The sequence below is a fragment of the Perca fluviatilis genome, chromosome 6 (assembly GCF_010015445.1).
Source record: "Perca fluviatilis chromosome 6, GENO_Pfluv_1.0, whole genome shotgun sequence".
Taxonomy (NCBI): domain Eukaryota; kingdom Metazoa; phylum Chordata; class Actinopteri; order Perciformes; family Percidae; genus Perca; species Perca fluviatilis.
This window is the reverse complement of record NC_053117.1, coordinates 19,450,227-19,465,333: the sequence shown is the minus strand read 5'-3', so window position 1 is coordinate 19,465,333 and position 15,107 is coordinate 19,450,227. Positions and strand designations below refer to the sequence as shown.

Here is a 15,107-nt window from a genome sequence, read left to right as displayed (position 1 = left end):
ATACTGTAATATAAGGTACACCATTTATACACAGCTGCATCTAATCATCTTAACCAGATACACATGTATGCACACAAACATGCGCACACACATTCCTGAGCACAACGTAAATGGAAGAAAAGCCAGATACTTACAAGAGGAATACTGCGTCTCTACCCGTCTCTATTTTTCCCTCCAGACTTTGCAGGACAATAGAATGTTTAAAGCAAAAGAAACGAGTGAAGAGGGAAGAGGGAAGAGTTGGAGAAAGCAGTAGGTCATTCTATTCAGAACTAAAACCCCTGCTGGATAAAAAAAGCAGAGTAAATGGCTTTCTGAGAGAAAGGAGGAGAGAGAGAAAGAGGGAGGGGGTGGGAAAACGAGACAGCGAGTGAGAGGGTGACTAGAAGAGAGAGGAAGAGCGAGTGCTGGAGCGAATGTAAGGGGGAAAAAAAACAGTCAGGACCAGGAGGGGTGGAAAAACACGACAAATGAAGCTTGTTTTGGGAGGCTGTCCTAATGTTGATATTCTGTTTCAGGACCATGGACAGAGCTCTACCTTTTACTGTAAAGGTACAATTGCAGCTAGGATGTGAAATAAAAGAAGAAAAGCGAAAGATACAGGAAAAGAATAAAAGAAAAATAACACAAACAAGAGGATAAATATTTGTAGTAACCAAACCCCTACAAGTAAATCTTGTGAATACCAGTTTACTCACACATATAACCAAAGTCAGTTAAAGTGAAGCATCACCCAAGAACTGTCAGTAAACACTGATGCAGCTCAATGCACTGTTGTTTGAACTCAAGATACACATCAGCTGGCATGCTGGGCACATCAGGGTCAGGTGCCAGAAGAGAGCTTCTACTCTGGGTCTGTAGCTGCTGCTATTACTTTCCTGCCTACTTCAGCTGTATCGGTTTTAACCTCAGCTACACCCAGAGAAACCACTAACTGGATGACAGGCTCCAGCAGTTATGAATTTCTCAATTTTTCCACCACCTTCTACTAAACCTTCAGTTTCCACAAAAATTCACCATCTAAGCAAATTTTACTGGTGTTGAATTTAAATAGGAGCGCATGCCAGACACGCATATTAAAGCCACCACTGGAACCAGTGATTCAACGGGCTGTGAGCTCACTTTCACAAGCAGTGGCAAAAACAAGGCAGGGAACCCATAAAATAGATCATGTTGAAGTGAAGTGAAACACTGCCACCTGCTGAACTTTTGCCCCATACTGCAGGCAGTAGCTTAAGTGAGCTGCTAGAAATCCAATCTAAACCTAAATTAGAACAAAATGCACTCGTGGAGGAACAGGCAATTTACAAGAGAAGGCTTATAAATGGAAAGGCTGCAAATGTGACACCAGTACTAATGAGAAATTCACGTAATTGATTCAGGGTTCAGGTCAGTTGTACATACAAATAATCTCATGGCTCAGAGACAAAGAGAGACTTGAGATTTGAATTGAAACAGGAGTCTCACAGCGCATTACCGCATTTAAGATTTTAAAACCTGCTTCTAGGGCTAAGATGAAAAGATAGAAGCACTTTGGTCGCTATCTACACACATGATGTGCCCAGGGTTTACACTGTGCTCCTTCTCTGTGCTGAGGAGATTGATAGGAGCGCTTTGTTCCACTGACGGAGAGGAGAGGACAGGTTAATGAATGTCACGGTTCCATGTTTGTCTAACACCATGGGAAAAAAAAAAGATGCTCTGAAAGAGCCTGATGGCAAAATGATCAACATATATAGCCATTTAGTAAGGTGTTGGAAGCATTACTCTCAGTTGCAACAACACTATACAGTACATAATATACTTCATGAATACTTTATGAATACTTCATTTTATGTAGACAGACTCATACAATGTCGCTTTTCTCACATTCTCTGAAATCCTCCTCCCACAGACAGATTAGCTGTGAAAGGAAATGTTAGAAAAACACAAAGACACACACATTCTTTCTCTAAGCTTTGTCTAATGCATGGCAAGCAATTATAGCACTGATACAATAACTACCACAGATTTAAAATTGTGTGTTTTAAACAAAGTATTTAAGAGGTTCTGAATGTGTTAAAATCTACAACGTGCAATGAAGGTAAAAGTGAACCTGGTGTGATGGCAGCCGACTCACAGAATCTAAGATACACAGAAGCAGGTGTCTTTGTTTGTTTTCATGCATTTAAATGTCAACAGCTTGCTAAGAATGGTGGCATGAAAAGCATCATCTTGCAATCGCTATGGTACCACATTTGGTCTAAGAACAGCTTGCCTGACATCAAACCTGTATCAGGAACAGCTGCTGTTCACTTCACTATATTTCAAACAGATACACTATGTTTTTTTGTAGCTATTGGATTCTGAAATATTTCTGTATATTTTGTGCCTGATGGACTTCCTTTAAGGTGCAAGCTTTGTTCAACACATAGGTGGGAAAAAAAAAGATAGGGGACAATATATTAAAAAGGACATTGAATTGTGGTGGTGTAGCTGGATCGTCATACTGTAGTTGAACTTGACAACAGACCATGCTGCAGAAAATATGCATATTGCATACACAAACAATCAGACAGTATAGTAGGTACTAGTTTAATAGCCTACAAATAGTAATGTACCAACATTCCTCTCCTGCTTACAGTGGTGAGCTAAAAAGCACTCTCCTTCTATATTTAGTGAGCTGACTTTCAAATGGAGGCCAGAGGAACATATAGCCTGTCTCAGTCTCTGTAGACCCTGTCTGCATAGACTGGGGGAGAGAGGCTTTGGGATGATGCCAGGGTGAAAAGTGAAGAAAAAATGGTCCTCCCAGGCTTTTCCCACAGCCTTTGACCTGCAACACCTAATACAACTATAGAAGAGTAAGTCCTCGTGGAATTGAAGCCCAGTTTTTAACGGTACCATTAGCATACTCTGGTTTGTTTTCCAACTCCACTGGGCAGACGGCGCTGCCCTCTCCTGGTTCACACTGGCATCTGAATTACATTCAAGAAGGAGGGTGTGAGCTGAAACATCAGCTGTGCTGAATATCAAATGCCAGGGGACACTGGAAACTCAAATATATCCAAATATCGGAGGACCATAGAGACAGAGCGCATCCCGTCAATTTCGTCTGCTAGCAAACAACAGAAAAAAGCCTAACAACTGCTGTGTGGTGATATTCACTACCAACATGGTAAATAACTCATGACTTAAGTTTTTATAAGCTGCCGACCGGAAAAATTTGCTTTTATGAAGACAAAAGTGGATACAGACGTGAGGGATCAGTAGGGAGAATGGGAAGACTGTCGGATCCTGACACCAACTAAAACACAGTTTTTCGGGTCGGCAGCTTATAAAAACTTAATTTATGGGTTCTTTACATTGTTGATAGTTCATATCACCACACAGCAGCCTTTAGGCAATTTTCTGTTGTTTGCTAGCAGACAAAATTGACGAGGAGGAACCTTCACGCAATACAAATCAATGAAGAGCGGAGGGTTCTGTTCCCCTCCGGTGGGGGCGGGACTTAAATGTCCTCTGTCTCTATGCTCAACATACTAAACCAGTGCTGAACATAACTTTCACTCTGGATCTTGGAACTAACAAAGTAAATCACAAGATAAACACACTCTTGTATGTTTACCCATGACTGTATCAGCCCAGCCTATATTTATCAAGATCAAATTCTGACCATTAATGTCAGTGCCTCATGGGTGTGTTACGCTCCTACAGCTTGCACTTAGGCTATAAAAAGCATTCCATGCAGATTAAGTTTTCGATATAAGTAGCTGCTCGCTCCAGTTGCCCTTACCAGACTGATCGTTCATCATGCGGATGGCTTTAGCTTTGGCCAACTCCAGTGCTGTCACCCATCTCTGCCGCTCCACTTCTGTGCTAGCCTTCAGGTGGTAAGTGCGGCCACCACTGCTCAGGACAATATTGCAGGCGTCCTCTGTGTCGATGTGTGCTGTGGCCAAGTTGATTGTTCCACGGCACGTATGGGCCATCTCTGCCTGCGTCCTGAAACAAAATACCAGACAGAGAAAGAGACCGAGAAAGAAAGAGAGAGAGAAACAAGAAAGAGCTAAAAACACTGTTCTAGGACATCTTTTATCACTGTGTTGCAAGTAGGATAGTACCTTTACAATTGACATTCATACAGCCAATAAGCACAAGCAGGGAGGCAATGAGGGAGAGAGACATGCCACAGATTCAATTTTAAACTTTACTTTGAAAGTCATGCAGCAGTGGAAGTACTTGGTTATTTCACTAAACACACACCTTCTCTGTAGCACATTCATGAAACCTAAATTTGTATTAGTTAATGTTAAACAAATTTGATAGATTTAACTTCTCTGCGTGGCCCGCCTGCCCTGCTGTGAGTGTGCTACTATGTAGCCTTCACTAGGACCAACTGTTGCACAGTAAGTGGGCCACAGTAGTCTAGATAACAAGGCCATTGTCTGCCTCCAAGCCTCTGTATCGGATAAAACCAAACAATGAATAACAGCGTTAACAAAGAAAGAACAGAGTGCGAGAGGTGGTGTAAAAAAAGAAAAAGAAAAAAAGATAGCGGGGAAGAAAGCCAAAGCAGTAGAGCAAGAGATTAGAACAAAGAGCAAGACATGTGCAAATGTATAGACTGTATGTTTCCAAAAGCATCTTCCAATAAAACAAATGCAGCAAACATGTCAATACTGTTGTACATCATCTAAAACAGAAAAACATTTTTTATTAAGTAGCATAATTGTGAGACAGTTATTCTACATCATGTGTCAATTTTTTAAATAAGGTTCTTGATAGAACAGAGATACTACAACTAACATGATTAACTGAAAAAAAAAAAAAAGAAAATTTAAGAAAAACGTTAACAATTGTGTGGTGGGAAGCTGACATTCTGTCACGGTTAGACAAGCTAAGGCGCAGAGCAGAGATGGAACATCATGTCACACAGAGAGCCTAGCGTATGCAGGTCTTCACTCCAGCCACAGACAGCTAATTTTGCTCATTAATGCCCTCAACCACAGAACAGCAACTAATCAGCAAAATCACGTGCTGTGGTTGTTGTTTCACAATGAACAAACACATCCTGAACCCTCAGTGTCACATGAGTGCCCATCCATACTCTAAGAAACAGCCACTTTGAAGCATGCAGCCATACAATCATGTGGATGCATCTGTATTTGTGCGAGATTCCTTCATCCATCCTCTGTGAGCCCTCACTGCCACGAGCAGCTGCCTCTCAGCAGCACTAAACTCTACACCAGATCCACTCTCAGCTGACACTGACAAAGTGGCTGCCGCCTTATTAAGTCAGAGGTTGAAGAGTATTTATAAGTTCTGCCAGGCAGTGGTTTCCGTCACACTGCTTCTACTGGCTGATGTCAAGTCTTGTTTTAATGCCAATCCAGAACAAGCGCTTCAGTGTACCACTCTTCCGCCGGCGCTCTGTGCACATCAGTTGTGCAGACGAGACCTCACTGTGGGCATGCGAAGCCTTGTGGAGGGTGGGCAGGAACCCTCAACAGCCCAGTTTCCAGCCTTGCCCAGCCAGAGCTCAGCTGCAGAGTCCTGGCTGTAAGTGGGTCAACAAACTGAGTGTGCTGCTGAAAAGTAAGATGAAATCCACACTGATCACTTCGGCCCTGCGGGAAGACGAGGCCATGCAAAGTCCACAAAATATACAGTCAAGGAAACTACAAAAGCTGGGAAAGAGAGACTACAGGGGCATTAAGGGACTAGTAGGAGAGGGGCGAAGGTGAGTGGGGGTAGCTGAGGACATGAGAGGGCTCTGCATGTTGCGCTGAGCCAGGAGAGAATTGCAGTGCTTTACCTGTCAGTCCCCTGTGCACATATCCTCATAAAACACAAATCCACCGATCTGGAGCATGTAATGACAGAACAACAACCAGTGAACAACACAGAACAGACGGCCATAAGCATGAGGAGGCATACACAGACAGGCAGAGGAAATAGGACACAGTACCCAGAGCATGAGAATGTAGATAGGTTTTGCTGTGGCTTGGGGCAGAAATATCACAAGACATGGAGGGAGAGAGCCAGCTGGGTAATGTGTCGTACTGAACACAGAAAGGAAATATAAGACAAAAAAAAACAAAGCAATGATACTGCAACATGGACAGCATGACATGACCTGCTAAAAGACTGAGACAATGAGAATGTGGCCAGACTCCCTGCTCTCTCCAACGTCACCCGACTGCTCTGACCTTCATATAAAAACACAAAGACCACACTCTCTCTCTCTCTCTCTCTCTCTCTCTCTCTCTCTCTCTCTCTCTCTCTCTCTCTCTCTCTCTCTCTCTCTCTCTCTCTCTCTCTCTCTCTCTCTCTCTCTCTCTCTCTCTCTCTCTCTCTCTCTCTCTCTCTCTCTCTCTCTCTCTCTCTCTCTCTCTCTCTCTCTCTCGGCCAAGTTCTACCCTCCAGCTGGGCCCAAGGTTGGCTAGCTCACCACTCTCCCACCACGCCTCCCTGCACCCAGGAGCTGAGTGTGCCAGCAGTAACACAATAACCTGACTCACCAAAGGGACACAAATGGTGCCAAACCCCCACTGAGCACTTAAATTGCTACTATCTGGTTACTATCCCGCAGGTGAGAATGTTACGTGGCAGGCCTACTCTACTATGAAAGTCAAGGCTGGATTCACGGATATGGCAGCTTCAATAACACTCAAAGCTTTAATGCCCCGTAATCTACTCTAAAGCCCCAAGATGGATTTACTTTAAGAGGTGAGTAAGTAATGCTGAGAGTATTAAAACTGGGAGGAAAAGTCAATTAAGAAATAAAAAATGTAAAAGAAATTCAGTGAGAGAGAGAGGACAAAGATCGTGTTGTATGTCCTGACAAGGCTATTTCGGATGATTTAAACTAAAAAAGGACCAGACACAAGGCTGATGTGGTATAAAAAACAGCCAGCCATGCAGTGTCAGAGCCAAAAGCAATCAATAACAAGTGCAATGTTGAATCTCTGTAAAACTCATTCCACTTTAACAGGCGTAAGTGCTGAGTGTGTTGGTCCGCCCAGAGTCAACACATCGATTATGGTCCTCAATTGCCCTTTGGCTTCTTGTACAAGTTAGAGAACTAAGCCCTTGGAAATGAAAGTGATCTCTCAGGTTATTGGTGAGGCTTCTAATTGGCAGTCGGTCACTATTGATTCATCAGAAATACAAACTGGCCTTTTAAAAAGGGCAAACAAATACTGAACACTGCAACTCAAACAACTGATCAATGCATGTTGGGCTACATCTGATGTAACAAGGGTCGCTAGGGTTTTAAAGTGCATTCTCTTATGATATTTAAACAATTCAATGTCTATCCATCGAATCCTGTCATACACTTATCCAAAGTGACATTTTTAAATCCTTAAAAAAAGGAACTATTGGGCAGGATAGCTCAGTCGGTAGAGCAGGCGCACATATACAGAGGTTCATGCCTCAACACAGAAGAGCCAGTCCCACAATGAGCTTTCCTTAGTATGTGCCATTTCTGTGTCTGTAGCTTTAAATGCTATTGAGGATGAGAGGATGGGGGGGGGGGAATGTCTAATAAGGGGAGAACTTCCACTCTCGGGAAAATTCCGGGTTGGTACAATGGGGCTAATAGGGAGTGAGATAGAGTGAACAGGCTCTCCATAGACAGGCTCTGGTGCAAGCCATGATGTCTCTCTCTCATGGGCGGGCCAAATTCTCTGGGCGGGCAAAGCAGAGAAAGAGGAGGTAACCTTGCTCCATAAGGAGCAAGATCCAGATCGGCCCATCTGAGCTTTCATTTTCTCAAAGGCAGAGCAGGGTACCCAGGGCTCAGTTTACACCTATCACCATTTCTAGTCACTGGGGGACCATAGGCAGGCTGGGGGAACTCATATTAATGTTAAAAAACCTCATAAAGTGAAATTTTCATGCCATGGGACCTTTAAGTGTAAGAGCAGCAACTTTAGACTTGAGTGTTATTGTTATAGTGTAATAAAAGTCAGTGGCAATATAGTATAAGGCCATTTACAACAAGCATATTTCTTTGTGTATTCGTCTCATATTTGTAGGACAAGAGAAAAAAAATGTTCTGCAGGACATAATAATCCCTTGACATACAAAGAAGACCGTATAACTAAAATGTTGTCACATTTGTCCGTTTCCCTTTCACTTCCCTCTCAATAGAAGTGCAGATAGTTGGCCAGAGGAGACACAGACCGAGGAATACAAAGCCTGGAGAGTCAGACACACACAATGTGTTCTGCCAGGAAGACATCATTGGAGGGGACAACTCGTGCGCTTCACTGCCTCTGTGCTCAGGTGTCGACGGGCTACCTTTACTTCAGGGACAACAGTCACCTTACAACATAATGGACTATTAATAGAGGGTAGAGGCAACAGGCGTCTTTCCTTTCTTCACAAGCTCAAGCAGGAGTAGGGCTTTTGCTACCATATATCGGTGTCAAATTGCACTGCTGACAACAAAAGAAAAAAGTGTGTTGTAGACTGTAGCATTTTCATGTTGCTTTGATCAGATTTTTCTGCAAGCACAATCAGTAGAGAATGTTCTCTATCCAATCAAAAAAAAAAATTATATTTATTAAGATTACATTTTGTATGACTATTGGAGCTACAGGGAAGCTTCGTGAGTCAAAATTGTGCATAGCAGTCAGAAGACCCAGACTCAAACTCCCCATACCAACAATAATTCACTTTGCAAAAGAGCATTTAAACAAGCGCAGTCAATCCCTTCCTGCTTCACAGCCAACTTTGCTCTTTAACCTCCCAGTGTAAGATGGCATTTGAAAAGACAATTATCCTTGAGGAATCGGCTTAGTGTCACATGAATTATTTTTATTACTGCAAGTAATTACAGCTTGCATTAACACTTACAACAAGCTAGAAGTTTTATTTTTAATCATATCTAATTTGTGAAGGAACTTAAAATGTAGTCACCGCTTTGACAAATAGTACTTTTAGCAGAGGAAGGTTAACTCCAGTGGGCACCTTCATTCTGCTGTGAACCATTTCATTAAGAAACCTGGGTCATACAGGGTAAACCAACAACTGTTGCAACTAATACTTCATCTCTCCTTTTATGTGGACCATGCATACAGTATATACAGGTGGTTTGGGGCTTCCTGGTGTGGCATCATGAATTGCTTCATACCCATCTCATAGTACAAAAGGTCCAAATGTTGGGCCGATTCATGAAATGATATTCTGGACATCATTTCAAAAGACATTTTGGCACCAAACACAATGATAATCAATATTAAGTTTAAATAGACAAAAGCAGTAAAGTTCAAGCAAGCCAGCTGACTGAACATGCAAGAGCCCAGCAATGGAAGCAATGAAAAGTACCAAGCTCTGGTGTGACGAAATAATCACAACCCAGAGGCTGTCTTGGGTGAAAGCTCTGAAAATGCTAGAAAGTGGAACTTAAAGTTGAGACTATTTTGTCACAAATACTGTAGCTACTGGTCCCAAAGTCAATACTGAACTTCCTCAGACTAGACCATGTAACAGTTAATTCACAGCACAGTACATTAGACATCATCTGACAATGAATAAGTTGTTGTGAAAAATTTAGTTTGGATTTATTTTTAGCCGTTAAATAAACAAGACTTAAATACTCAATTGTTACTAATATGACCTAGTAGTCTAATCAGACCTTCATTAACCTTCACAGTATACAGGACTCTTATGTGTTGAGGCACACTGAATGTGTTTAGTGCTGGGAGAAGGACTACATGTTGTTTTTCATGCTTTATGATTCGTTTATGGTGCCTCTACACCATATAGAAACACGACTCCCCTTGCAAGAAGCACGTCAGCCACAGGTGGCTATTGTAAAGCTAATGTTAGCTCGCATCTAGCAACTGCGTGATCAGAGTGAGGACAGATGATAGCGACCATTTCTTGCATCTCGTTACAGTGATCATATGGAGCAGCTTGGCTCGGTAACGATGAATGAATGCATTTCGCAGAAATAATAATACATGACGTTCATAAGGAATGCAATTTTGACACGGTGACATTGACATAAAAAGAGATAATTAGGACGTCGACTTTACTAGCTACATGTTTAAATACCTGTTGTAGTATCACTGAGGAGCGAACAGCTGTTATCGACTGAGGCTATATAGCGGGCTAGCTTAGTTTGCTAGCTAACGTTAACGTCTGTACCAACTGTAGACGCATTTATGACACTTTATTGAATTAGAAGTCGTATTGCTAGTGTTGCCGTGTGTATGTATGTATGTATGTATGTATGTATGTATGTATGTATGTATGTATGTATGTATGTATGTATGTATGTATGTATGTGTGCGTCAGTGCCTTCCTGAAACATACAGTCAGTCAGAGTAAAAACATCCACGTTTTTGTCACGGTCAGCTTTAGCTAAGTAAACAGACAGTTGATTCTGCCCGTTTGACAGCTAGCTTTAGCCTGATGCTAGCCAGCTGAGGCAGCCAGCAGTCATGATGCGCCGACACAGAAATATGACTCGCTGAGCGCCCAATTGGCGTTGATTTTAAGATATATTGCACACTGTGTCTTCAAAATTTACCTGTAATATGAGAGCAGGCCATTGCTGAGGACAAACCATCGCCGCTGGTACCCTTTCAAATAGTTGGTCCATTTAAAAAGCCAGCCTTTGTAAGTATCCGACCCTGGGGCCGCGGCCGCGGCAGAGGCGGGTGCCGAGCCCTTCCCTTGCTCGCTCATCCTCCGCTCCGCCGCACGCCGAAGGATGCGGGATGAACCGGGGACAGGGGCACTACCCCACCGGGACAACCGGGGCGAGTAGACGTCTCGACACTGACGAATGAGCTAGACGGAGGAGGTCCCGGTCTAGGGCGAGAGAAACACTATGAACCCTTTTCACATGACGCCGGAATGGGCACCAAAGGAAGGACGAGAAGTGATGCCTACACTTTGCTGAAGCAGACTGCAGAGGATACAGAGCACAGAGCTGTACTGGATAGAAAAGAAATCCCAGCAAACATTGAGACGTTGAGTGTCCGTTGTTTGAACGTCCAATCAAGACGTCGCGTTATGGTTCAAAAACAGTTCCAAAATGAAAGTCTTGCAGTGACGTTACCTGGCCGCCTGCTGGACGTCCTCCCGGGACGATCAAGCGACGTCGAACTATAGCTAAATCGTTACCATATGATATATTACCACGAACAATCAACTAATATTGCCAATGAAGGTAAGCTTCTCCCAAGTGCGATCAAACAGCTTGAAAAAAAGTCTTTCTTGCTCTTAAAAACAACTTTGGGCAGGGGCGGATTATCATGACTATAGGCACTGGACACAAAATCGGAATGGGCCCCCCTCCATCCCCTACCCACATACACACGAATGCACGCACGCACGTGCAAGTAGTAGCCTACAGGTCCACTATGGCAAAAAGCGCACAGTGCTTTACAGCCCATCACAGGGAAACACGCAATCTAATAGGTTATGTATACAAACCAATACATTAAATGTAGTGGATTACCATTTTGAAAAAGTGTGAAAACAAATATCCTACCTACAATTTATCAAGGTTGATAATGACTATAACAGCCATTCTCGTGGTGCTATTGTCTTTTAGTCAATCTGCTGCACAACATGTCATAAAAAACACCTATTACAGAGTCTCTTGCTGATGCGGGGTATTTAACTAGCTCCTCTGTTGTGAAACGAAGAGGCCCCTCTTTCAATGAGAATTGGTTTTTACTTTGCCACTGGATATATTTCCCCACATTGGAGGATTCGTTAACAGTCTCACACAGAGAGTCGTCATCAGCCCCCCTCTGATATAGGCCTGTAGTCTGGTTAAAGAAACCGTAACCTCTGGGCATGTTTTCTGAACAGACTGACAAGTCAGTGCAAGGGCATAAATCCCAGGGGGGTCGGGGGGGTCAGGACCCCCCCCCCATCTAAAGGTTGTCCCCCCCCCTAAAAATTATAAAATAAAATAAAATGCTTTTTAGGTTTAGAAACATTTAGTGTTCCCCCTCCCTTGCCTCACAGTGGTTTGGTCCACTGACTGCTGTAGTTAGGATCTGCACTAGACCCATGCACTAGACTCACAGTCACATCGGGTAGTGACAGGAATGAAGTAGGCGGTTCAAGGCTATTTTATTCAGATTAAACATCGGATGAAGTTTTTCTTTTCTCAAATAGAAATGATGCTGAGTAATTAATGAATTAGTCATGACAAAAAAGTTTGCTATGTTGGTGTAGTATAATGTAACGTTACCTAGCTAGCTTGTTTAATAGCTTGTTGGATAGAAATGCACCCACATAGACTGATAATACCAAAGAATTTCTAATAAGGGAAGAAGTTTCACTCTCTCGTTACTTCCGGCTTCTGAACTGGTTGCAGTTCCACCAGAGTTCCATATAGGGGGCGCTCACAGGTCAGTGCAGAATGAATGGGACTCTATGGAGCTATACCCCTCAAAACCCACTTTTCTCAGGATATCATTTTTTGTCTAGTAATTTGAATGTTGCATTCAAAAGGGGAGGCTAAGAAAATACACACTGCTGGGTGTTAGATTTTTTTTAAAGCGGCTTTTTTGTTCTAAAAAGCCTTTTAAAATGTCAATGACGTCATACACATATACGGCCAGAGATACTGCTTTACGGCAAGCTCTGAGTTGCTTCCTTTTTTCTCTCGAGGCATCAACAACACAGCTGACAGGTAAGACTCTCCCTGTCAGTACACGTGCTAGAAAGAGGTTTGCTGATGTTTTAAAGACCACGCCGAAATATTCACTCTGACATTCTGGTTCTGCTTTGGATGCCGTCAAGCGGGATCTCCGATCGTAATCAGTCCTTCACTGACCAATCAGCATTCATTAGCAGAATGCTAGCGTGCTATGGGCAACAACGACTCACCGTGTAAAAAATCAAAAGGATAAGTTAGTACTCGTTCATTCAACTTTCGACGTATAACCCATGTTGAACTTGTAAAAACTACAATCAAATCTAAGGTTTCTCAACAACAATCGGGCGAAAGAGACAAATTTAGCCGTCTAGCTCCATAGAGTCCCATTCATTTTGCACTGGACCACGATCACCCCCAGTGGAACTCTGGTGGAACTGCAAACAAATTCGGTACAATGGGGCTGAATAGGGAGTGGAATGGCTTTCCGTAGACCGGCTTTGTTAATACTACAACTAACATTACCACGGCGATAAGCCTAACGTTATGTGTGTTGAAGATCTACAGTTGTGTTTTTCTCAATATAAAGTTAAGTGGCTGATCAGTTAAATATATATCATCTGTCCCAGACGAAACCTAATATTTATGTGGAGGACGCAAGATCATTTTACAATTATAATATGACTACATGGTGAACCTATGAAACTAACTCATATTTAGACAATCTTAAAGATTTGTGTTGTTGTTGCCCAGATAAAACGACAGAGAAAAGAAAAACAGACATAAGATCCTCATATCAAGACAATTTGGTAACATCTTTCTAAGAATGGGTGCTTATGGAAATACTAAGGTCACTATGTCACAGGCAAAAGAGACAGAAAGAACTGAAGAACAGGGAGACCAGGGACAGTCAGGTGTAGAGTCACAGGTAAGTGTGTTGAGATCAGTTCATATTTTTGGAGGTGTGTCCTGTCAGGGTTTAGCAGATGAGCTTTACCAGAGGCTCACTTACATTAGGCTATGATCAGCTAATTTAGCAAGTGTACAAAAGCATTGTATTTCTTTTATATTGGGACACTTTTTCAAAATAAGTCATTATGTTTTAAGGTATTTTTGTGGCTTGATTGTAAACAACTTAAAAATAAATGCATGGTTTTAAAGAAGAATATTTTGGTCAATTTAGTCAGCTTTTTCATTGAATCAACAGAAACACTGAAAAGAAGGATAATGGTACAGTCTCCATGCTACACTAATGATAGTATTAAGACTTTCCTCTGTGTACACGTCCTCTACGAGTATAATTATGGCTGTATTATTTGTGTCCCCTTCAAAAATTGTGTCCCCCCTACTGTTAGATCAGATTTACGCCCATGGGTCAGTGGAAAGCAAGGCCTGAGACGTTTTAAGTGGACAGCAGTTACATAGTGTTGCTTTAAAGCAGGGGCCTTCAACGTTTTTTAAGCCAAGGACCCCTTAACTGAAAGAGAGACGGAGCAGGCACTTACCCCCCTACCGCATCCCCAAAAATGTATTAAATTGTATAAAAATTAAGTTGCATTAAACTGGGCCGACAATAACATGTAGGGCGGCCTAAAGCCTTTATACATACTGTTTTTGCATAGAATACTAAACTATTAAAATAATAATTGTTGACATGATTTTATTAATCATGTTAAATGTTAATATCTGTGAATGGCTATCTTAGTGACTACCTAACCTATAGACCACTACACTTATCATCAATGGGTTTCACATATAGGCTGATATATATTTACCAGTAATATGTTAGATTCATGTTAACAAATTTTAATTTTCTTGGAAACTTTCAAACAACAATAATTTGGTGGCCCCCCTGCAGTAACTCCAAGGACCCCCTAGGGGTCATGGACCCCCTGTTGAAGATATCTGCTTTAAAGCAACAAGCATGACTTTTTTAGCGCAACTCTTTTTTTTTTTCACGCACTTGAGGCTGCTGCTGCAGTCCCCTGGGGACCTAACAAGCACAGCGGCGGACTGCTTGCTAGGTTAACTAGTTAACAAAAACATGAAAGAATAAACGCCTTAAAGGGATACGCCACCGTTTGTTGAAATAGGGCTTATCACGGTCTCCCCTAGCTGTAGATAGGTGGGCCAACGCATTTTTTGTGCATGCATTGTTTTAGTCCGGTGCCGCTGCTAGTTAGCTTAGCGTAGTGAAACCTATGTTGCCGGTTAGCATGTTGTGAGTAAAAGTGAGCCAACAAAAGACAAAAAAACAACCTAATTACTTGCACTGAGACAAAAAATGCGTTGGCCCACCTATCTACAGCCAGGGTAGACCGTGATAAGCCCTATTTCAACAAACGGTGGCGTATTCCTTTAAGTCTAACGTTAATGCTAGCTAGCTAAAGTTATTCAAGTGTCTCCCCCATAGACTAGCTAGTTAAGGCTAAATGACAGCATTCAGACAGTTACTGTTAAACGTAATCTTCATTATCTGCTCTACTTA

The 15,107-nt window shown here is 42.3% G+C and overlaps 1 protein-coding gene across 6 annotated transcripts in view; it reads right to left on the bottom strand.

The window, feature by feature from the left end:
* osbp2b (oxysterol binding protein 2b) overlaps window positions 1-11,086 on the bottom strand; it is a 50,297-nt gene extending 39,211 nt beyond the window's left edge. Inside the window, exons 1-3 of one of the 6 annotated variants that reach the window (XM_039803072.1) lie at window positions 10,529-11,024; window positions 5,798-5,845; window positions 3,776-3,984 (exon numbers count right to left, since the gene is read on the bottom strand). In XM_039803072.1, coding sequence (XP_039659006.1) covers window positions 3,776-3,984; window positions 5,798-5,845; window positions 10,529-10,686 — 415 coding nt within the window. In that variant the 5' untranslated portion in view covers window positions 10,687-11,024. Of the gene's footprint in view, window positions 1-3,775; window positions 3,985-5,797; window positions 5,846-10,050; window positions 10,140-10,528; window positions 11,025-11,062 lie in introns of those variants that run through there. The other 5 variants (XM_039803073.1, XM_039803078.1, XM_039803074.1 and 2 more) reach the window with 5 other exon arrangements.
* Between the last annotated feature and the right edge of the window lie 4,021 nt (window positions 11,087-15,107).